The following is a 25,431-nucleotide window of genomic DNA, read 5'->3' on the forward strand; positions in this document are numbered from 1 at the left end:
AAACATAATTAGAAAACCACTGGGCTGTTTCTCCATTATATATACATGTCTGTGAGCCAAGCAAAGCATCTGAGTCATCTTCTGGAATAAGTATTCTTCTGGATTCCTGTCTCAAACTGTTTATTAAAATTTTACCGCTTGTCTTGGGTGTGAATTTTCTACAGTTGAAAGACAGTTATCTGGCATCTACAAAATAAATGGGGAGCATACTTTGAGCAGGAAACTCATTTTGGTATAAATAAGGTATTTTTTTTCTTACTGTTTGTCCTTCAGAGAGAGAACTGTCTTTAAGTTGAAGGACATCATACAGAGACACTGCGTTCACTTACGTGGTCTCAACTTGACTGAAGGAAAGGATTTCTCAGGGCTGTCTTACCACACTCTTGGGAGAGAAAAGCCTTCCACAACTTTTAAATTTTGCTTCTTAGGACTATCACTGCATCCTTCTCAGAAGATACTGCAGTAGATTTAAAACATAACCTTTTTTTTTGTCGGTGGCTTTCAGATCAACAGGTTAACAAATTAAGGTGGCATTTTTCCCTCGACTTTCTTACATATATGTCTAAGTCAGCAGATTGAAATAATGTAAATAATTTCCTGCTTAATGTGAAAGGAATAAAGAGGGAGAAGTTAGCTGCTGCTGTTGAGGTCAATTTGAGACAAGAACAGCCGGAAGTACGAAGAGAGCCTGGAGTCCATTGTCAGTAATAAGGCAATAAAAAACCGTCGTTGCCTTCTGCACTTCCGCATTGTGTTCAAAAAACGGGTAGATGTGGCACTTCGGGATATGGTTTAGTCTAGTCTACCCTTGATTGGTTTAGGTGGGCTTGGTAGTGTAGGTTAATGGTTGGACTGGATGATCTTAAAGGTCTTTTCCAACCTAGACGATTCTATGATTCTATGATTTCCCGGTGCCTTGACCATCCCCCTCTCCTTCAGAGACTGTGAGGCAAGTGGTGTGGAGCAAGCTTCTGAAGAAGTAGACAGTTTTGCATTCCAAGACTGCCAGTCTGACATCTTCCACAAGATCTTACACTCAAATAACAGAGTCAGATTTGTTTATATGTATTTCTCATCAGTCTTTGTAGTTGGAACAAAGACTTCAAAAACTGGCTATGTTTGTATGGTCAATGCAGAACGTAACTTCATTACTTAGTGTCTACACCTTCCCCATAAACCTCAAGCCTTTTTGTCCTGCTTTGGACAGGATGCTGCTTAAAAAAATCCCTGAAATGTTCTTGGCAGTGTGAGATTTGGTAAGAATATTCACTGCTTTGAATAAATCAGATAATCTGAGCCAGATATTCTAGATCAACTGCATGACTGAAACTGGGGTTTATTACTGATTGAAGGCAAACCTTTTTATTTGTGTCTACTAAAAAGCACCATAAAAGGTAACGGTAATGTTGCTAAGGAACTGTTTACCTGCCAAACGTATCTGTATGATGCATGAGGTGACCATGGGAACCAATTTGGTGGCAATTATTTAAAGAAAACCTTGCAGTGAAATGATTATTGCATCTATACTAAATATTTCTGCAGTTGCCTTTGAAAAGCTTGTTTCTGGGAAAAGATAATAACTAGAAATCCATTTAGAGAAGAAGGGTCAGCATACGTCCTACATAAAAAATACATTACTAGAGCCAGGTTTTTTGATGTATATTTTACAAATCATGTTTTGAAAATAAATAGGAAATCTGTATTGGGTTATCAACGTTGTGCAAATTTAAACTGGTTTGGTATGTATTCCTAGGGGACTCAGACTTTCGCCTGATTTCATTTTTCTTAAAAAATTAATCACAGGTTGCTGTATTCCCCCCAGAGAACTTATTAACTATGTTTCTCTCTCCAAAGAGTGCTTGGGTCTGCTGAGATAAAGTGCCATAGGCTAAAAGCTGCTGATTCCATTTCTGATCCATAAAGAATTTTTTTAAACATATTTTTATCCTTACTGACATTTTTCATGACTGATAACTAATAGCACTACGTTAGGATCAAGGCTGTTATGATACTGTCCTATGAAGGAAGCATATGCTGCACAAATGATTCTTCAGGGATTGAATTTTACTTGAAAAGTCATGTGCAAAGATTATTTTCAAGCATATATGTCCAATTAAAAGAAAAATTTTCAAATTTGCTATAAACATTGAAACTGTAGGAAAACCTCCTATTGCTTGAAACAATTTTTATGGAATATATTTACTTACAAGTTGCCCTCAGGATGCTACCAAAATACATGTCCCAGTGGCATTCTACTGTAAACTCATTATGGTACCATTACCATTCTAACCCAGTAATGAATTATATAGGAAATCTGAGATAATAGCTGGTGTAAGATTGCATTAGAATTTGTTTATTTTTCCAGTTACGGCTCAGCTGACAACTGCCATCTATATCTGTATAGAGTAATTAAGAAGGAATCATTATAAAGAATTTATGATGGCAGGTAGATTTTGTTTGGATAATTAAGAGACATTTCAGTGTCAAGAAAGAGGGCTGAGAATTACTGTGTTTCAGATGAGAAAATACAGGAAATTGAAATTCTGTATGGTTCCAGATGAATCCTTATATGGATCTGCTTTTTAAAAGATAGCGATTATTTCATCCTTAAATGATTGTAATTGGGTTTGCCTTATTTTTTTGCTTTTAAGTCACTTCAGGTTGCGTGGCTCAGTCTTACTCTGTCTCTCTGCAGCTGTGACCAAGAATGATGTCATAGCGATGCGAAGGGAATCGGTGCTGTTCAGAAAGAGGCTTCGAGTGTTGTGTGTGTTCATTGACAGACACTGCGGCTCGTGCTGGGGCTTTACTTGCAAGCATACACCATATTAAGGGTATTTTCAACGCCTGTAACAACTCGGATTAGTTAGATGTATTCTTTTGTAACACTGGAATGTATTTATGCACATAATTCACAGTGGGGCTGGAAAACGTGTCCAAGTATAGAAAACAGGCTGTTTCTGTGCTTGTGTTGGTACGTGTGAAGGTATTTTAGTGTTGCAGAGAAGAAAATCTGTACAATTGCAGTGGAAGGATAATTAGGTAGACAGTAAAGTTTTTCAGAAGGTACTGTTTGAATGCCATGGCTCATAAATTCAAATAAATAGCTTTAATTTGCTCTGTAAAAGCAAATTAGAAGTTGGCGATATATTTAGCATCTCTTTTTTTTTTTTTTTTTTTTTAAATTTTTTGAAAACAGGATGTCTTTTTTTACTTGTCCTATGGTCTGGTGACTTGTGGGTTCAGTCCCATTTTTAGTTCCAAGTGATGAAGAGGACCAAGTGCTTCTCCTCCAGTTAGCTTCAACGTGCTCACTTTGAAATAGGGGAGCAGAGAAGTCAGGTTCTTTCTTACTCTGGGAAATTAACTTTCTTCAGTGCTAGGCAGCCTCCTTTGGAACAGGATTATGATACACTGCTGGAACTAAGTTACTTGAAAGTCTCTGAGCTCACCTCCTTTCACCATCATTATGTTTATTAGGAGCTCACATTATCTGAGCTAGTGTTCAAAACTTCTTTGTGCTAATTGGAAGGTCTGGGTTTAATTTATTTAAGACAGTGTCTGTCTCTACAGTATACTTTAAGAAAGCATATATTATATCTTTTTTTTCTGTAGACAAAGACTCATTCCTCCTCAAGAGTCCTGTGTTTCTTCACAAGGCACGAATGAAAAGTGATTCTTGTAAACAGTGTAGCGACCAAGTTGATTGTCTGAAAGTATTACTTAATTAAAATTTCCGTTTGTCTTTCAGACACCCCGAACATGTGAAAATTTTATCAAATTGTGCAAGAAGAACTACTATGATGGAACAATTTTTCACAGATCAATTCGTAATTTTGTGGTGAGTATTGGACAAATCCTGTGTAATGCACAATATGTGATGTCCTCAAAATACTTATTTAGCTTAATTCAGTTTTATTTTCTTCCATGCATGACAGCTTGCAATAGATGTATATTAAATATACCATGAGAACTAGAATTGTCCTAACTTACTAAACGTGCACTTACTAGTCTTACTAACAACTGTCTCTGACTAATATTGGCACTTGGAGCATCACTGCATTCAGTAGGGCTTTTGCTGGCGTTCCAGACAGAGCCTTTGAGAGTCACTGCCTTGGCAAGGCTCTTGTTATCTTTCCTAAGCCGTGGGTGGGTGGTTAATGAACAGAAGGAGAGAGGGGGGGAGAGAAAGAGAGAGAGGAATGCTAATTTGGGTAAGTAGTACTGTGGCCTGTTGAAATCCCATTCAGATCAAACTTTAGAAAGCAGCTGAATTTCTGTTTCAGGTTGTGGTAGTTGGATGCTGTCAGATCATCCTTTCCTGAGTGTGCTCCAGGACTTTCTTTGTGAAGGAGTTAAAGAGTACCTAGTGAACCAGAAAGTTGACTTTTGTAGTCAAAGATCTTTATTTACATAGGTACAGTCCAGGCAGCTTGGGATAGTGTAGCTGTCTTGTAACTTCCTTTCGGAAGAATTAACAACCTGATCCTGAAGGCAGTGCACATCTTTCAGGCGACATCACTGAATGTTACGTTCCATCCTCTCACCCTAAAATAAGCTTTTTTTCTTTTGACAGCACTGTATATCTCAGTTCATCGTTAAACTCACAATTAAAATTGTGCTTCTGTGCTATTACTGTGAAGCTAGTCATGGCATGCTCCCTCTACTGGCATTAGAATATAGAATATTATTTCTGTAGATCCTGCATATATATACAGTGATTAATTATGTTGCTGAAACATTGGTTTCACATGAGGATTTTTCCTACTGCAGATAGTGACAGCGATACTGGGAAATACAGATTCAGATACAGAAAATATTCCATATTCCTTAATTTCTTTCCTTCCCATCATGTGGAGGATTGGTAACAAAATATAAAGCTTTTTCATTTCCAAAAGCAATTCATCATCAGCTAAAAAGCAGGTCATGACGCAGCACATAAAAGGATGGTCTGGTTAACCCATTTGAGACTGTTTATTTTCCCTGTTTACCCACAACAGGCCTATTATTTTTATAAAACTGTCATTCTGCTCTTGGATAAGAAATGTAGGAGGTGACAGCCAGCTGATAAAAGAAGCTCCAAATAAGTAGTAATGGTTTACTTGTTGCTAACTTGTCAACGTGACACAATATAGAAGGAAGAAAATTGAGCAGAATTGGCTTTTATGGCTTGTATTTAATGTCTTTCACACATATATGTATGTAACCTGTTGATTTTATTTAAATTCTGCAGATCCAAGGAGGTGATCCAACTGGAACAGGAACAGGTAAGGTTCCAGCCACCTTGTAGATTAAAATTCTCTAAATGATGGCACGTGGTACACTGTGAGTATTTCTACTTTAAAGAAGAGGTTTTATCACTATATTTTTATGACCATTTTAACTGTGCTCAAAGTTTCATCTGATATATTCTCAGTCTAAAACTTGGGCACTCTTCCATGTAGAATTCTTGTTGGGTCTTTGCTTCCTTTTTCTTCCAGTATAATGGTTTTACAGCTGGTCTTGCAGGGCAAAGATCAAAGGAAGAAACACATTCATGCAAAGTTTCTTTCAAATTCAGTATTAATGGAAAACTTGAGACCTGCCTTGGAATTGGTGAATGCCTAGTTGCCATCTGTTCTCCCAGCTAGTTGCCTTGTGAAGCCCAAGCTGCTCTTTTTCTAACTTTTAGGGATCACTGTTACTAAATTCTTCTGCCTGTTATTTCTCCCTTAGTTGGAGATCTGTGTAATAGTCCTATCAGAAATGGTCAGGAGACATAGGAGCTGAAGGGTCCTCAGAGCATTGCCCACCACAGTAGATATGTCATGTAGTATCTCTAGTTGCTGCTGTAAATTTGCTCATTTTCCACTTGCACCTTTTATCTACCCACTTGTAGATGTCACCAGCCTCCACAGCTCCTCCTCACCTGGTCCTGTGGGGTTCTCTGCATTTTTATCTAGTTCGGACATGTGTCACGTATATGCAAGCACTATATTCTGCTGTGTGTGCTCACAGGCCATCCAGGCTGGTTTTGTAGTTGTTAAATACTTCAGCTCTATTTACTTTGTAAATAATGTTAGTGTGAGTTGCCCAACAGTTTTTCTTCTACTGCATGTGATAGTCAACAGTTCCATACTCAAGATTTGAGACTAGTTAAAGGTTCTGTGTTTTGATGGCAAAAGCCCATTAACAAGATTTGTTACCATATATGCTTGGACTGTCAAAAGAAATGTGATTTGATTTTGTTATAAGGAAAGTTTCAGTTCAAATCCCAAAAGACATAATTAGGAACATCTCTTAAAATGAGAAATTAAAGAGGTGTCAGGAGACGGGAGAAATTTAATGGGTTGACTCAGACACCTCTCACCCTTGTAGGGTGTAGTTCAGATCCTGCTGTGGAATGAAAATTAACTTGCTGGTGTCATTCTTGTCTCTATTTGTGCAAATGGTAGAAGTATTGTAAGACAGCACAATTCACAGTTGGCAGAGGACTGGCAGTGCAGCTGCATTGAAGGTCAAGACAGCTCTACTGGCAAAGCAAGTAGGAAGTAAAATGCAAATATGATCATAGGAGAAGAAAACTCCTATGTATATTCTTTTATTTTAAAAAAGGAGTCTAATGACCTCTAGTCTTTTCCATCTTGTTTTCCTCATCATTATTAATTAAGTATGAATATATTGCAAGCGAGATGTCTTGCAAACATCCGTCAAGACTATTAAAGTTCTAATAACATGGACAGTGTACAACTAAAATAGATATGTGTTGCAGATTTTTAGAGATTGTTTGCAATTACTGTAGAGTCCAGACGATGCAACTATGTTCTTTGCAACTGAATGGTTTTTATTTTTTTAAGACAGCTGAATTTTAGATATCCTTAATCACTTACTGAATATGATAATATCACCAGAAAATATTGTAAATGGACAGCCTGGTGGGCTACTAGATTTCTCTTCAACTGTCATGCCTGTGTGTTTAATACTTACTTAAATGAAGCCACTTAGACAGTTCGCAGAGTGCAAGTAGTCTGTCAGGATTTGTTCCTGACTGCCTGGTAGATCCTAGGTACTTGAATGTGAGGCAGAAATTTCACTTGCCTATCTCGAGCCACATGCTGTAAGAAGGTGGCCAGACCTCAGGTGCCTCTCTGGCTTTATGTTCTCTCCACAGCAGCACGCCCAGAGGAGGGTACAGCTCAGCAGCAGTGTAAGAACGTGGCAAAGCGTAGGGATGCTTTCCCAGGCTCCTGTGGTTAAAGTTTTGGTCCATTGGTTTGTGCATTATTAATGTGATCACAAGCATTTGTATTAGGAAAGCTTTGGAGTAAAGCACTGGGATTCCGGACTTTGTACCTTTTTTACCTGAGTCCTGTATGTTATTTGCAGTATAAATTCCCTTTTTATTTCTTCTGGCAGCTGGAAGGGATTTCAGTATTTGACTCGCTGCTTCTCGGAGGGGGGGTGTTGGGGGGAGGGGAGATGCCTCTTTGAAAGCTAAAAAGTCCGTAAAATTTAATGGTCTTCAGAAGTTTACTGAGGGAGTAAATAACTTGACTTCTGTAATATCAGAGAAGCATATGAGAGTAGAACAGGACTTTCTTCCCAGATATTTCAGTTGGCAATAGGGTAAGACTATTTGGAGGTTACCTTTTAAACGTCAGTATTTTAAACTGCCAGAATTGTTTCTGTTAGAGCCTTTTGTAGGAAGACTTCAGAAAATAAGAACATCCTTTGTTTCGTCTCCACATTGAACCTTCTGCTTTAACTGAAATTTTGTGGCTAAGAGGTTTGGGATGGTTTTTTGTTTGTTTATTTAAAGAAAAAACCCCACATATTTTCCAAACTGATATGTGGAAGGTGCATTAAGCATATTTGTACATATGCATATATATTTTTCTTTTGTTATATTTATTTAATTATTCCTGTTCATCAGCTCAGGAACTAGAACAAACTTGTTCAAAAATCTTCCCACCATTTGGTTTCTGTCATCTGACATTTATCCCATGTTCAGTAACAGGTGTCAGGTTTATGGTTGCAACACCCAAATGCTTAGATCATCACCCACTCCATTGCTAACTAAGCCCAGGTCTGTTTGGCTTCTGGGTGGATTTGGGCACATTCAGTACAACGTGGCATAAGGTTACATGGCATACACGCATGGACTGCATCTGTGCTCTTGGCTCGCCTAGGTAAGTGTGCTTCTGGCTTGGCCACATTTCACAGATGTAAAATGCGAAGCTGGCTGTCACTGTCCACTTCCACAGCCACTCCGGTCGGACAGTCCTATCTGTAAGCAGCGCTGATCCTTATTTCTTTTTCATTTGTTATTCAGCACCCCGGTGCGTCCTTTTTGAGTCTCTTGTTAGGCTGTCATAAAAGTAACTGTGACCCAGCAGACACGTGAAGGACAACTAATTCCTAGAACTCAGCAGTTAACCCTGGGATGGAGGAGGGTGGAAATTAGCATTATGGCATCTAGAAGTTGAGATACTACACTGGGGAATAAAGTTTTACCTTAGCTGGCAGACCTGCATTGCCAAAGCAGTTAGATATACAGTTGTGTAAGGTTGACACCGATTTAGAGGACCAAACTAATTTTCTACAGCCTTCAACTTAATGTTTCATAAGACTACTGGGAGAAATTTTATTGTGCTGCAGCAGCTTATTTATTTTCTAACAAAATAACCACCCATAGAGGCAGTATTCAGAGCAATAAGCTGAGTCATGGTCATTCTTTGTAATGATTAATTATTTGAAAATGAATTTTAGATTTGTGATGTATTTCTTTTCCTGCTGTTCATAACAACTAAGTGGTTGAACATTGTGAGTAATTCTAACTCAAGCTACTGCAAGTGGAGCAGCTGCTCTGTATTCTCAGTGTTCCAAATAGTAGAAGAACATTTGCATGTAGGAAAAATAGGTTTAATATCGTAAACCCTTTGTATGAAAAAGGGAGAACTATATGCAAAGCATCACATTTTCAAAACGGCACAGGCATTTTTCAGCTACTCTTACTTGCAACCTGTTGGAAGGCCTCATGAATCGGCTTGTGTGTGCCTCTGTCTATTTATGAATCCAGGAGGGCACAAAGGAGGCATATAATAGCTGTAAAAGTCCAAGATAAAATACCACTGGTAGATGGGAACTGCATTTTGGTTGGCAACGAGCACAAGGAAGGACTTCTCCCCGCCCCGGAACTGTCAATAGCAAAGGGACTGTGGGCAAACTTGGTCAGTTCTGCAATGTGATTTCCTAACAAGGCAAGTTCCTAAAATGTAACGGGTTGTAGAGCCCCTTTTCTTGCATGATTGAAGCTCAGCAAAAAGGACAAGAGCAAGACGTTTTTATCTACCAAAATATTCCTTTTACATTGCAGCCCCTCTGCAAATCCAGCCTCTGGTATGTGGGGTTAAAAGTACCGTCTCCTTTTATCTGAAGGGAGAGAAGAACTTACTGGCTGAGCTAAGGCTTCATATTTGCAGAAACGATTCAAGAATCTCACTTGGAAGGCTCTATAGAAGTGTCAGATGTTATTATGTACCTCGTTGTTCCAAATGACAAGAAGAAAATTACAGAAAGTAAGCCATCATTTTTGTGAATCAGAGCCCTCCCACTTCCTTACCACTGCTTAGCAATTTTTATGCCAGAAAAAGGAAGGATTTATTTAAAATCACAACTGTCATGAATGATGATTCCCAGCCCACACCTGGCTTTTGGAATGCTATATTTCTGAAGCTTTAGGTGCATCTCTCAGCTCTTTGCAAGAAAGTTGTACAACTTACGCAATTTTACCCCAAAAAATTACTTTCTGAAAAAATGCCTTTTTCTACCAAAAAGTTTAGACTACCAGAGAATAAACTGGTTTAGTTCAGAAGGCAATCTGAAAACGTGGCTTTTTTTTTTTTTTAGAGTTACAAATGTGTGATTGCTTCAGATGTCAGTCTAGATCTGTTCACCTTTTCACTATCAATCAGCACAAGACACAGACACAAGACTGAGTAACTAACTGTGCTTCAGTTACAAGCTAAATATATCTTGCCACTCTGGATAGCCATGGAAATGATGAATACAGTCTGATTTTTTTTATGAGCTGTGTGGTCTGTTTGGTTTCATCTCTGTGTGAGAATTAGGTAAACACCTCTTTAAATTAAGAGAATTTTTCTCTTTTATTAAAAATGTGGGGAAGTGGCTCCCAGCTGCCTTCAGCTTTGAATCTTTGGTATCTGGGTAGGCATGTGATTTTTATTTTACAGAACTGTGCAAAAAATCTTTCTGGCTCCTGAGGGCTTCCATGTTGTACAGGTTAAATGCTGTTAGGCCAGCATATTTCCGTGGCCGATGCCGAGTACGTTTCCAGCTTTGTGCAAACAGGAGATCCCCGTGTGCAGGGTTGCAAGTACCGCTCCCATTTTGCGCTCCCAGCACCAATCCAGCCAGTGGCAGTACGTGCCTGGGGCCATGTCTGCTGCCATGTGAACTCCTCTGATTTTTAGCACAGAAGCCCCCAGATTTTTTTTTCCCCAGCAGTTTTTGTAATAGGATCTCAGAAGCATTTGCAAGTCCAGTAGGCACGCAGCTCCACTTTGACAGAAGATAATCTGATCGGGCAGTAAGCTGAGAGGACGGCGAAGCGACGGGCAGTGCTGCCCGCTGTGCATGACACCCAGAGTCGTTTCTTGCTTTCTCTACACTTTGCTTGTAGTAGTACATCAGCGTCGGGGTGAGGCTTTTGCATCATCGTGACTCCGTATGTAGTCAGCAGCAATCTGTGTGCTCTCAGAGGAGGGTTTGGAGAATATAAGGAGGCGCGTCCTTTCTTTATGGCATGCACTGCGAGTGTAACGCGAGAGCGCTAGAGCTAGGCTGTGCCATGGTCCCACCTCCTCGGTCTGCATCCGTCCTGCTTTCAGAAAATGAGGAAGATGGCACAGCCACACCTCCCAGCTGTGTCAAGAACAGACACAGTAAAATCTGCTAGATACTTGCAAATGCCTCGTAATTATCAGTAGTAGGTTTGGAGCCTGTGACTTCTTTTCCCAAGTTTATATTAAGCTCTACCGTAGAGAGTAAAATGTAAGAACCTAAAATCCCTGTTCGAGACCCCCCTGGCTGAGCATTAGGCACTGTGCTGCCATGGCAGTAGACTAATGAGGGATCTGTACTTAATCTTCAGAGAGCAAGTCGCTCTGGGTTTCAGTAATTAAAAAAATACATACATTTAACTTGCCATCTTCTGGCTTGCTCTGTCTGGTTCTGCTTCAAGCAGGTACTTGAAGCCTGGAACAATTCCAGAGGTTAGCAGGAGTTTGACAAACAGCACATTCAGGCTATTTTTAATTTAAGGAGAATACTTCTGGGTTTTTCCTTTTTTTTTTTTTTTTTTTTTTTTTAAAGTATTCGCTTTAAATTAAAAATTTGTGGTTTTTTTCTTTAAAAAACAACAAACCCCCCAAACTGTTCCTGTACTGCTGTCTGCCTGCCTTTGCAGTGTCTGCCAGGCCCCCGCAGACACTTCAGCTATGTCCTTTATAGGACGTCTGGCCTTTTAGGCGAATGCTGCACAGGCCATTCTCTGCTCTTGCGCAGCTCCTGGGCAGACAGAATTAGCCTTGGAAACAGCTGTATGGCGGACAGAGAGGGAAGCAGTGCCTGGATCTCGTGCTGTAACTATCTACTAGAATATTAGCACTTATTTCCAGAGATCTGGAATGAACCAAAGTTAGCCTCCATACGTATGAGATTAATTCTGACCTGTGGTGCATGATCTGAAATGAAATCACACAAAAATAAATATTCCAGAACCTAAAGATCGTGGCTCATTGCTCCTGTCTGCAAGCTCTTGGTCTGGTTGCTTCTTGTGCCAGAAAGTTTCTCTGTTATTCACAATTTTTCTCTTTCCTTTTGAATTATTTTTCTGACCAGTGAAGGCTCCAGGGTTGATTGCACTCTCTTTCAGCAGCTTGACAACGCTGTAATTCCAGCATCAGCTGCAACCATATGAAGGGTGTAACTCAAGGGCCTGGCCAGTTGCTGCTGTGTACCATCTCAGTGGGCTGCATTCACGTTTGCATATAATCTGAAAATTTCAGACAGCAAAAACACCTCTAGGTTAGGACTCATAGCAAGTGCATCTGCTTTACAAGGCTGCTTCAAGAGATCCGCTGAAGCAAAATTATGTGTTTCTCTAAGGGAAGTCCAAGTGCAGCCTGTTACTCGGGTGCAAAGAGCTCCAGCCGTGGCCGAGAGCAGAAGCGCGGGGCCTGAGGCAGTGGCACCGCAGCGGTGTGGTGCTGCAGGCAGCGAGCCCGTCCCTGATCTTTCCTGCCAGGCCAGGTAGAAGGGGAAAGGTGAAAACTGTGAAAGGCAAAGAGGGAAAGAGAAATAGCGTGCAGAGCATAGTGCTGTTGATGGGCAGGGGGTCTGCAGGCTTTGCGGGTGTGTTTGTTTTCAGGCAGCAGCTGTTGGTGTGGAGCCTCGCTATATTCCGAGCGTAACTTGGTTATTTACTAACCTACAAGAACTTGGGTTTTTTTGAACGAGGTGGGTAGCAGGCGCTGCATGAGTAACCTCTCTTAGCAAACAGGAATACACAAGGAGTTTCATTAACAAAGAAAATTACTGGCTTCTGGTAAGACATTTTCTAATAGGTTGAACGCTTTGGATTTGGCTAGAATAGCTGGGTCTTGGATTAATCTTCAACACGGTAGAGCTGGCCGCAGCTGTACTAATCCTTTTCACCCACTACTGGAAGGGATTGGCGTATGGGATCACACCAATGTAATTTAGCTGATCTTAAAATATTCAATAGACAAAGATTGCTGAAGTAATCACTCCTCCTCTACTCCTGATTATAGAAAATCCCTACAGGGTTTGTCCCCTTTTGCTGCCTCTTGTCAAATTGCAGAGCACGCAACACTCAACTCTATTAATAGCTCTTTTGAACATGATTGGGTTGAAGTGGGTCGGTTTCTTCCAAAATTTCTTGCTTACTCAGTTCCACTTGCACGTGCAGCTGTCCACATGTGATGCTTTGTTTTCATGGTATCACCTGAAACTCTTTTCTCATTTGATGCACTCTTGTGATTTTCTGCATAAGGTTTTCCGTAGGAGCCTGTTTTATTCCTCAGTTTTGTTTGCTGCTTGCCTGTGCAGTCGTATCATCAAATTACTTTTCTGTATTACATGTGCAAATAGCCGTTGAGCACTGCAGATCCTTTACTGACCTCCTGCTTCGCAAGTGATGCAGTTACTCTAGAGGATTCTTGAGCCAATTTTGCAGATGGTCCAGTCTTGCTGCCTGTTTGCATAGTTTTGTTTGGTTTATTTTTAATACTATCCTAAAGTGTAATATTTTTTCATGGTTTGTCAAACAAGATTATGGATTTGACTGTAAAACTATGACTCATCTCAGCCTTCGTTTTTCTTATTAAGAATGATCCTGGAGGAAAGTGCAAATGAAAATGTCAGGTCTGTTGTAAATAATGTAAAAATGACAGCCAGGAGGAGTGGTCTCCCAGACCCTCTTTCTAGCCACAGACACAGAAAAGAAATCAGTTTGGGAGGCCTGGGTCTGCGGCTTGTGCAATTTTATCGTCCTTTTGACTTCATTGCAGTTAAGTGTTTGTATCATCCAGGTATCTAGTCCAAATATCTAATTTTTGCCTTTTACTTTGGAGGAATATACGTCGTTGTTCTTCATTGTTTAGCCAGGAATTAAGCATTTGAGCTTACAGCTCCTATTCTGAGGTGGTTCTATGAACGTATTTAATCTCCCTGATGTTTTATTTTCAGAAGCAATGCTATATCCAGAGGGCAATTAAACTAGTAATTCCTTGCTCTATGTTTTGCCAGGAAGCCACTTTTAAAGATTTAATGTCCCAAGAAAGAAAAGTTATGGTGGACCAGCAGTAAAAAAATTAAATCCTTGACAGTTCTTCAGCACACAATAAATAATGCTGTTGATAAACAGTCTGGTCTGTTGCAGTTGATAGTGTGAGGGCACAGAATTGTGTTGCCAGTTACAAGCATCTAATTTGAAGGGCATGCTCAAATACTAGCCTAGTGATATGGGTGAGGGAAGAATTTATTATACACGTAGTGATTAGAAGTGCCAGAAACCTTGAATTTAATGTCAGTGCCTGTTAAAAAATGTAGTGGGAAACTAATGAAAACAAACATTTCTTCTGTCATCTTTTCTCTTTTAAGGAGGAGAATCTTACTGGGGAAAACCTTTCAAAGATGAATTTAAGCCCAATTTGTCCCACACGGGACGTGGTGTTCTTAGTATGGCCAATTCGGGACCCAACACAAACAAATCGCAGTTGTAAGTACTCACTTGCTTTTTGTGTTTTATTGTTTCCCTCTAGACATTGTGTCTTACTCTGTTACGAAAACAAATGACATTTTATGAGCTACTCTTTGAAGTTCAGTCAAGTGAAATATTCTGTTGAGCGCTGCATATTGAAATCAGGGTAGCTACCGCTGCTTGTTACCCAATCGAAGAACAAAGTGAAGCATGGCAAGAAGACCTGGAGGTTTATTATGTCAATTAATTTGTCTTTGCTGTTTTCATGATTTGAAGGTTTTGTTCATTGTTGTCAGTGTCCCCTCACTGTAATCCCTGTGAGATCATTACACCTTTCCACTCTGTTTAAATTTAGCCCTGTATGGAACTTTTTGAAAGGGCTTAATGAAATGAAACATATCCTCTATGGAAATGTGCCTTCTTTTTACTTGCCTGATTTTAAATAAGTTATAACAGTTCTGCACTGTTGAAATGTGTAGAACCCAGACATGGCAGAGCACAAAATCTGGGGTTGAGAATGACTTGTTTTTCAATGTACAAAAGCAGAATGAGGACTAAAATAAGGAAAAAAAACGAATGAAGAAGCAGGAAGAACAGCAAATGAAATTTAAAGATATTGAAGTTGTAATAACCTTCTTTATGTGTAACATCAATATGGGTGTTTGCCTGCAGTCTTTTGAAAATGTTCTGTGTCACTTTGAGCCAACTGTTTATTAGTTGCTCTCTAAGTACTGCAATAGCAAAAAGTTGTACTTTTATTGGGAGCCCCAGGAAAGAGAGTGAGAGGGAGTGTGTATGCGTGTACAGTACTGTGTGTTGGGACTGTGGAGGGACGGGGTTCTTGGTGTTGGTCTTCACGACGCTAAGTAGTGTTATGGCTTGCAAACTATGCAGTAGTGTGGTTAGCTTTAATTAAACGCAAGCGCTTGTCTCAGGGCCTTTAATAGGCTTATGTACTTAAGACTAAGCACATGTTAGGCAGTTTACAGGATTGAGTTGCTGTAGAGCTTATTTTGGATTTGAGTGTTATTGCCAGCACTCAGGTGCTAAATTAGGGGAGAGTAGAGGCTTTTTTTAAAAAAAAAAAAAATTTCTAGAAACAGAAGTTAGAGACAGTTCATGAATGATGTGCCATATTGAATCACATAACCTGCTGCTGTAAATGTGATCATATGTTTCTCTAAAATTTGCAAATTAAATATGAAATTCCTTTATATGTGAAGTCCTTGAGAGACTCCAGCTGCCTATATTTATAAAGCTTGCTAGGCAGTGTTTAGACACTTACAGCAACTGTTGTGACCTTAGGAACTGGGTGAATAACTCTCTCCATAGGTGACAGACACTGCAGTGCAGAGTGAGCTGGGTCCCCTGTGTAAGGTGAGGCTCAAATAATGCTCACGACTTCTCCTCTGGGATCATCCTGACTTATGTTAATTCCATTGTCCTTAATTTTATTTTGACTGCAGTGATGGATGAGAAGCTTTCTCTGTGTATTTGCTACTGTTCAGATTTTTTTTTTTTTATTACAATGATACATAACTGACCACTTGATAATCTTAAGTATTGGTTATGTGGGAATAAACTGGTGCAAAGAACCCATGCACAAGGCGAAGTTGTAATGTTTGCCCTGTTTAGGAGTTTGCATTTTGCACAGCATCTCAAAGCTTTCCTAGGGCGAGCTGCGTCTTAATAGATTGTCTGGCAGATTGCAGCCCCTCCTATTTGCAATCATATAACTTCCTGAGGCAGTTGCTTATATGGAAAAGTGCTTTTGGAATGCTTATATATTTTTAGCTCGCTCTAATGTAGTGTAACAGATGCAGACAGGGAGGAGAGCCAGCACTGCATGTCCAGCCAAGATGGGCCATCATGGTCTGCAGACCACAGTGTGGAAACCTCTGTCTCATATGCTTGTAGTCCAAGTCTTCCAAAGAAGCATTAAGCTTTAGAGAAAAGTTTTAGTAGTAAAGGTTGCTTTGGATTTGGTATTTCAGTTACCATGTTTAAGTTTAAAAATACAACCCCGAAAGTTGGAAGTCCAATTGATTAAAAATTAAAAGTCCAAGTTTCACAGGTTTTCATTACTTTTGACACTTTTAAGTCTTCTTCTGCCATTGTTTGTAGCCAAAGCACAAATTTGCTCTGTCCAGAAGAGAAATGAATCACTGACAGGCCAATTTAATGGAAGAAAAATGCAAAAAGTAAATATCTTAAAAGATAGACGTCACACTGGCAGAGGACTGTTGTGTTATAGAGCTGTATTTGCTGGATACAAGCTCCCAGTCATGCACAAGAAATGTCATTCTCAAGCAGGATGCACGTCTCCTGCTCGTGCATGAGCTTCCAGGGCCTGCGTGGCCAAGGAGGCAGATCCTCACATTAATTTTGGACTTTGTGCAAGTAACTACGCTTGGAGTACTGTTTAGGGATGTTGGTAAGGTATAAAAACGAGAAGTCAAAACTCCAGAAATCCAAGACAAAACCCACAAAACAGGAGTTAGACGACGTTTGGCCAACAGGCCTCCCCGAAAGGAGCCGGAGAGGGAGAGGGGCTTGTCTTCTCTCGGAGAGCTGTTGAATACACTCTCTGGTTTTAAGCATTGCTGGCTGTTGTTGAGTGTCAGTGAGATAATACGCTGTTACGTCTATTCCTTCCAGCTTCATCACATTCCGCTCGTGTGCATATCTGGACAAGAAGCATACAGTTTTTGGAAGGTAAGTGAAGAGTATTACGAACAGCGGTATAGCAGACATGCTCTCCTGTGTGTCTGAAGCCTGAAGAGAAGAATCTAGTAACTCTTGCAATTGAACTGGAGCAAAATCCTAGCTCACAATCCAGTTCTCCTGGTCATGAGTAGGTGGCTAACATTGTATCAGTGCCAGTCATCAGACTTTGCCTTTTTTTCTCCTTCCATCACTGTAAGTTGCCTTACTTCCCTTCTGTGGGTGGCCCTCCAGGGAGTCATGAACAAAGTAATCGTCATCCTGTAACCAACGATGTTAATATTTGTGCATGCTAATTGCTGGGACACAAGAGATTACCTCTTCAACACTGCTTTCATCCTCTTATGAGCTGTCAACTGGGAAATTAGTCATGACAGGGCTGCTCTTCATCATGGCATAGAACATAGAGCTTCTGCATAGGTTAAGTCTTTTGGCCCCATTTATTCTTCTTTATTTTATTCTTCTGCTTTTATTCCTGACAGTTATCATCGGTATAAAATGTGCATGTGTGTGTGTACATGCATACATGTTTATGTGTGTGTGTATATATATATTTAAAAAAAAAAAAAAGATATTACCCATGGCAAGACAGTAAGGGAACTTCATTCTGTATAAAGAAGTCTCTTCCAAAAGTCTTTTCCAGTCAAGTCCTCACGTGATAAAGATCACTGTATTTATTACAGAAGAGACTACAAAATCTTTATGTTATGGTTTGTTCTTGCAGGTACATGGTATTTACTGCCATGCATAGCTGTTACAACAAATAGCTCAGTGCAAATGGCAGGAAGTGGAATTTTACTAGCCTGCTTCATGGGTAGTTCCTGAGGATTTTACAGTCTTTTTTAAATGAAGATTCAGTTTTTATTCTTTTCATAGTTTTATCTGTCTGAAAGGCAGCAATTGAAAATAAATGCATGTGCTGTTTACTTTGATTGGCTGTCATACAATTGTGCTGTACAATGAAAGTGATATATTTAATCCATTTTCTCTGCCTGTGAGTTCTTGAGTCCAAAACTGGCTTAATTTTAAACAATTATTTTAGTGGCGTTAGTTCCCATACTGATTCTGCAATAATTGCACCCTTTATTTCTTTTTCCTTTCTCAGGTCTGTCTTAGAAAAATTTGAAGTTCCCTTGTCATTTGGTGAAAGCAGATAGATAAAACAAATTCTAATACTGAAAGCTGAGAGCAAGTATATTCTTGGAGGAGTTACATTACCCATATTGTGTGACTATTTCACTTAAGCTACAATTTGAGTCCTCCTTGCAAAAATCCCATTAAATCCCATATGGTAATGCCATTAACCTGAGCTTGCCACCTCATCAAGTAGTATTTGGATTCGGACAGCTCAGCTGAAAATGTGACCGTTCTTCAGTTCTGGATGCAGCCTGGCTTCAGTGAGCAAGCATCCTGTACAGTCCCTCCAGTGTCTTTGCTGTGTGTCCCCAGTGTGCTCCAGTTTTACTATAATTCACCACAAATGAATTTAGAGAGTAGTTGAGCTTACTGCGGTGCAGGGAGCATGCTTCCAAAAGCCTTTGCACCATGCATAACATCTCAAGTACCTTATGAGCAACATAGCTCAACTGATGTTTCACACTGTATGTTGCCCTTTAAAGAGGAATTACTGCAGTCCAAGTAAATGTGGTTAAGTGTATACAGCAGAGATTTATGCAGTTTCAGCAAAGACTGACTGAGTTTTTTATTGTCTTTGCTACTGCAGAAGTCTGAACTTGGTTGCCAGAGTAAAGAAGTGGTGATGCTTTCTGAGCACTGCAAATACTCTTAGCTGAAATGCAAAGGAACAGCTTTATTAAAAGTGTTTTAGAGTCATGTTTGGCTCCCTGCATGAACACTGAGTGACATCTTCATCTGAACACAGAGCAGGTGAATTTTACTCTGGACTTTCTTGCATGTAAATGAAGATTAATTCAAAGAATGTGAAAAATTAAGATGATGGAATAGATGCATTCCAGTCACTGTATTTATCTGCAAATTGAATACTTGAATAATTGAGTTTACCTACAAATTTAATATAAAAGGCTGATTGTGCCACTCTTAAGATCTGTATTCTGTGATCAAAATCCTTCAGCTGTTTTTACCTGCATTTGTTTTTTTAAAAGCCATAAAAGCCAAAAGATTCAAGAGATTGTACCTCTAGTGAAACTCCAGCTTTGGTTTGCTATTTTAGATCCTGGGTGTTTCCAGGATTTGGTGACTGTATCTGATCTTAGACTCTAGTACAATAATATCTGGGAAGCATATCTAGGAATAATATCTAGGTTTAAGAATAGAATGAACCCATTAAATCAGAATTCTTTGTTTCCGTGAATGTTAAATTGGATTGTCTTAATTGAATGCTTACTGGCCTGTTGTGACTTTCATATATATTTGAGGATTACTTAGTTCAGTTAATATAAAAACCTGGATACTCTGATCTCAGCTGTACCTTCAGCTATTTCTATGTGGCTCTGGTTCATGTTAGTGAGTGTCACATATTTATCTTTGAGAGCAGAATTTGACCTGTTTGTAATTTGTATAGAACTTTTCAGCAGGCTTTCCATACTTTGGAGAACAAAAAAGAGTGAAAGAACAACCATTCCCCACCCCTTTCTGGTTTTTTTGGTCCTGTGTGGGATGGAACATTGAAAAGTTCCTTCCGGAGCTGCGTCTTATTCATGTTCCCACTGGTTTGAAACACAATTTTTGCATAGTAGCAGCTATTAATGTTGGATGTTTGGCTCTTAAGTATGTTTGAAAAGCACACCAGCTGCAGGCAGTGGGACTGTGAAGAGGTGGCACGTGTCTGGCTTGGTGCACTGGAATTTTCAAGTCTCAGGAGAAGGCTGCGGCTGGAGGACAGGGAGGGCATTTTGTCATGATTGTGCTGCCCACCATAGTAATAATGAGGATGGATGTAACTGAAAATACAGGAGATAATTTGGTATGGTTGGGGAGCAAAAACAAAGGCAGAGCACGAGAGAAGAATGCCTTCCCCTGGAGGTGTGTTGCAGGCTACACGGATTTCCTGCTCCAGCAGAGCTGCCTAGATTAAATTAGTAATTACCATTTCTAGTAATTACCATTTCTCCTGACGTAGAGAATGCTGTAATTAACGTGAAAACTAACTGGTGGCTTTTGTTGGCTTCTAGGTGGCTTTTAAGAGGTTTAATTTAGAAACTTAAATAACGTAAACCAACTGACACGGATTTACTCTGCGCAGAGTGCATGAGGAGCGTTCGCAGGTTGACTGCTGCGTGAGGAAGGTGCCGCCTGCTGCTGTTGTGGGCTGTGTGTGAGGGGGCTCCCTCTTAGCCACGCTACAACTGGGAGGGAGCTCAGCTGCATGAGCCACAGGGGTGTTACAGCCAGAACACCAGTATAGGCTCACATTCCTGTCTGGCGTGCTTTATGAAATTTATATGCAAGCACATCCCATCCATGTTGTTGTTATATTTTCTATTACTCCAATGGCTCACAGCTCCTGTGGGTCAGAGACCTGGTACATTTGCCCTTTATAAGCAGAAATAGAAACATAATCTCTGTCCCAGAGAGCTGTGTAACTAGAAAAGAGACTGGGGAAGTCACAATAGTGACCCCTTTCAGCCTACTTTCCACCAACAGTTTGCACTTTCTTCAGAACCAAGGAAAAAGAAAACCCCAGGAAAAATGAAATGGCTTTGTGGATGTTTTGGGAGAGCCTGTTCCAAAGCTAAAGGGACAAATGAAAAAGTGCATGTTTAAAATAATAGTGGAAGTTGATGGAGCCATGCTGATCAGCAGGAGAGAAATGCTCTCTCTGAATTTTGAGTGAGATTTAGGACAAGCAGGGCATGATGGGCTTGAAAGTGAGGGCAGGTTGCAAGTATGTGATGTGACGTGATTAAAGAAGGGCAATAGAGGGAGTGGAGAGAAAAGTGGTGCGGTCAGAGTGGCAAGGCTGGAAATGATCTGTGCAGCAGTTCTGTGTGTTCATTAGAGCATCACTTGTGTTTGTCAAGAACTGAGAAAAGGACAGTTTTCCTCTTTGTATGTGGCTGCACATACCTGCTTACGCAGATAACTTTTAACTGTCTCTCGATGTTTCTGTGGCTCATTCTTCAGCTCTCTGGTTCCCAGAAATAGTGAACGAGGTGGTTTGGGAAGCCTCAGACTTGGTCAGATTGGAGGCATCGGTCAGTAGCTGACGTGCTCAGCTTAGTCTTCTCTTCCCCTCCTCCCCTTGCCAGGTGCTTTTGTGGAAGAGAGGTTTCTTTCCTTGGATAAGTATCACTGTGTATTAAGTATTCCTTAATACATTATATATTACATTAATATAATACATTAAGTATTCCTTAACCTGCTTGATGCTTTCTACTGCAACTCTGTAGAATGGGGCAATGAAAGTAACTCTTGTCCTCTAAAGTAATTAGGTACATAAAACAACTACCGGGCATTATTCAGTTACCCAGGTACAGTTAAATAATGCATAGCGTCTGTTGCCACTTGTAACATTCCTTGTATGGTTTGAATCAGTTAAACCTAATGGCTTCTAAGCTGAGAAACTCTTGTTACTCTTCTGCTTTAATACATCTGAAGAACAGAGAAATTGTGTGACAGCAGAAGAGCTGATTCTGTCGTTGAATCTGCATAGGGAGCCTGACCTCATTTTGCACTGCAGAGTCTGCTCCCAGGCACCAGGATGGGAGTGAAGAGCAAGGTGGGAAAATAAACCAGGCCTCCGTGTGGAAGCCATGGCGGTGATTTCATGTAGCACACGAGGACTGGGCTGTCGGAGCTGCATGAGAGCTGCTGTCATTTCCAAAACAGCTGTGTGATCTCTGAAGAGGAACCTGTGCCAAAGCAGAGAAGTCTGTATGTGCCAGGTTCATCTGTTAAGTCTAGTTTCAAAATGCTTTTTCCAAGTTGCTTTCTTGTTTCAGCTCCCTTCGTTACTGCGTCTCACCTGCTAGATTAAGCCCCTATGAGAGATCGAGGTGTTTCAACTGCACCCTTGTTGCAAGTTTGAATTGCTCGCTCCATTTCACATTGGGTGTATACATAGAAAACATTTTTCCCTGAGTGTACTTGTCTGTGCATGTATATATTGTTCTCTGTGTGTGTGTATATAAATTTATGTACTCCTTGTTATAAAAATAACCTTGAGGGCAGAGTGTGTTTACAAAACAACAATGTTTCTTTCTGGTTTCTGTTTCTAGTTTAAAGCACTTTTTAAAAAAAGTCCAGACATAGTTCTTGTATCATCTTCTGACCAGGAAACCATTGTCTTGGACTGCTACCACCCCCAGCATTGCATAAGGCTTAATTCCTATGATTCTTCTAAACAAAAATATGAGAAATAGGAAGACCATGTGTGAATGTCTGTGAGCCTGCTAGGGAGCTGCAGTTTTCTTTGGGAGCAGCACTAACTAATGGAGCAGCGAGACTTTCACTGGCATATTGCAAACGGATGGAGCTTGTTCCACATATTTGACTTATACTTCATGCAGAGACGTTGGCAGTGGTTATGAAGCAAGGTTACTAGTTTGCACAAAGGAGCCTTAACAGGAAGTAAGATTTTAAATAACATCTCTAAATTTGAAATGCAAAGATTTCCAGTGCTAACTTAGCTCAGTTTTCAAGAAAACAGAATTACACGAGTAAGGGCACATTCTTGTTTTCATTACTATGCTAACAGAAAAAAAACTAAATGTACCTATCTTGTCATCCATGCTTAAATGTAATGCAACATTTATCAAGCTCCTCTAAAAATACAACAAGCTGTCTCAGGGATGCTGAGCTAAATATATAGTTGAGATCATAATTTCTCTGTTCAACATCTACTGGAAGTACACAGCAAACCCTCGGTTTCACGGGTTGTTCTAAAGTAAACGCTGTCTTGAAGGTATCATCCTTTTCACTGCAGGATGTCATCTGAACATCTGTTTAAACCTCACTTGGTCAATTTAGGACAAAGCATGTGCGGCACCTTATAAAAGGAATAGAGCAGAAACAGTGGAAAAGGTTAAACTTTTCTCTGCCCTTTTCCCTTCCCTTCCCTTCCCTTCCCTGCAGTGCTCCCAGCTTAGCACAAGTGACACTGAATGAGAAAGGCTAACGCGGTGTGACTTGTCACCGTCTGTGTAACGCACTTAGCACATGTAACAGGTATGAAGGGATATTAGTCTGAACTTCCGGAGTTTGCATTTTGTTTTAATGAAAATGATGTACAGAGTTCCTTATGCTGAGGCTCAGATTTATTCATAGAACAGGTTTTATCTCTTTTTGTTCAAACTTAGTGGACATTAGAATAATATTAAGTACTGCCTCTCTCTTTAGAGGTTTTTTTTTTAATTGCTATAATATACTGATCTGATGGTCTTTTCTACATATAACTTGTATGGACTTTTTTCTTGGCAAGATGTCTGAGCTTTTCTTCTTACACCCAGAATATGTGTTGTGGGACAGGCAAAGAATCCCAAAAACTACTCCGGCATATTGGTTTCCACATTCTGTGAGGAGCAATTGCTGTAATGGATGCCAGTACATAGGCTTAGACACATTATATCTCATCAAACTGATTTTAGTGCTGCAGTGTAACATCATGAGATTTGACAATAACAACACGTAATGTTTTGAGAGCCTGCATGTATGTTGTGTCTCTACTTACACAAATCAGAGGAAATTTTGCAAAATCCTTTATGGTTTGAGACTTCAAGTTGAAATATTCCGGGGTTTTTTGCATCTAGCCATGAGTGCCCTGAGTAATGTGTAGTTCAGCTTTTACTGGATAGCTGAAGTTTGCAATCAGATCTTGTCCTTTTTGGATTTTAATTTTTTAGTGATGAAACACCAGCCTCAGCTGGGCCTGATCCTTTGCAAGGCTTCCAAGTGCTCCCCAAACAAAAGTGACTAGTAAATCGTTTCCAGTTCCTCTGGTCAGAGTTCTCTTCTGTGAGCTGATGGTTTGTATTCAAATTCATTTTTATTTTTTATTGGTATTATGGCAGTGTCTAAAGACATAAACCTATATTGAGAGCTCACTGTGCTGACACTGTAATATGCATAGAGATACTCTCTGTGCAAAATGCTAGAGAATGCAGGGGTGTAAAAGGAAGCAATTTCCCATTTTAGAGACCAGAAGCTACGAAGAAGAAAAGAGAACGACATGCTCTGCAGGCATAACAACTTCATCTTCTTCCCCCTTAGCCCTTTATAATCATGCCAAAATAGACTATTTATGTCATTTAATGATGACCTGTGAATGGCATGTCTATCGCAGCCTTTTAAAATGTACAAGTGACAAAGTATTCCCAATAACGTTTAATTAGCATAGTGAATGAAGATTTGTGAGCATTGCCAAAATGCATTAGGGCTAATATTGTGGGAGGTCTAGCTATGGGCTAAGGGACTACTCAGCTGAGATTGCCAGTGCATAGCTGATCTGGCTATTTCAAATTATCGGAACCGAATTAAATGAAAACATACAAGCAGATAATGAATGGAGCTGTTGGCTAGAAAATTCTCCAGTATTAAATCAGAAGCTTCCTTTAGGGGCTGTTAAAATACAGTGACTATATCTTAGGCTGTACGTTCATCATCAGTATTATAAGTGAGTCTGAGATTGGCCTGGAGGAGGATTTTAAAATTGAGTTTTTGTTATGTACTTTCCAAAGTTCATGCACAGTCTTCAAGCCCTGTGCCGCTTCCCCCAGTGTGCTACCTCCAGTTGCAAATGAATGAGGCTCTTCTAGCCTGCATTCATATTTTTTAATTGCTCTTAAAAGTCACAACCTGATTACAGACTATCAACAGGCCCTTGGGGAGTAAAGGGGAGACGGGTTCAATCCCTGCTCACTGCAGGGGGTTGGGCTCAATGATCTCTCAAGGTCCCTTCCAACCCAAAGCATTCTATCATTCTGAGTTTGCAGCAGTGCAGCAGCCATGTAATGTTGGCAAGGATGGCTCTGCTCAAGGCAGGTGCTGAGCAGCATCCTCTCTCACTTGCACAGTTTTACTTTCTGTGATGGGGTCTGTCTTTCGGGTTGCATTTGGTGCCTGCCCCAGCCCGTGGGGCAGCACTGAGGGGCCGTGATGCTGCACTACGCACGAGGGATGTCGAAATGAGAAGGACCCGCTTGCCTCTCAACCCATGGTGGTCAGCCTGTTTCATTTGGTTACCGTGGCTCTTGGGAGGAGTGCGTGAAGTGAGTAAATAGTGTGGTGTGCAGTGGTAGTAGGTGGTGTATTTCTCTGTTGGATCAGCTGAGACCGTCGCAGGTGACAGCCAGGGGCCTCTCCTGGTGCTGGCCGGGCAGATTGTTGTGCAGGGACTGGAGAGGGCTGCCTGGCTGTGAAACACCTGCAAGAGTCAGATACCGTAGTAGAAGTAAATGTGTCAAATACCTGTGAATATGATGTGTCTTTTTGTTGAGGTATTGCTC

General features: G+C 40.3%; 1 protein-coding gene across 4 annotated transcripts in view; it reads left to right on the plus strand.

The window, feature by feature from the left end:
- PPIL2 (peptidylprolyl isomerase like 2) overlaps positions 1-25,431 on the plus strand; it is a 73,903-nt gene that overhangs the window by 43,463 nt on the left and 5,009 nt on the right. For 3 of the 4 annotated variants that reach the window (XM_075718214.1, XM_075718217.1, XM_075718216.1), the window contains 4 exons: positions 3,752-3,841; positions 5,234-5,267; positions 14,185-14,302; positions 16,943-16,999. In XM_075718214.1, coding sequence (XP_075574329.1) covers positions 3,752-3,841; positions 5,234-5,267; positions 14,185-14,302; positions 16,943-16,999 — 299 coding nt within the window. The remainder of the gene's footprint in view (positions 1-3,751; positions 3,842-5,233; positions 5,268-14,184; positions 14,303-16,942; positions 17,000-25,431) is intronic. The other variant, XM_075718215.1, reaches the window with a different exon arrangement.

The sequence above is a fragment of the Pelecanus crispus genome, chromosome 11 (assembly GCF_030463565.1).
Source record: "Pelecanus crispus isolate bPelCri1 chromosome 11, bPelCri1.pri, whole genome shotgun sequence".
NCBI classification, from domain to species: domain Eukaryota; kingdom Metazoa; phylum Chordata; class Aves; order Pelecaniformes; family Pelecanidae; genus Pelecanus; species Pelecanus crispus.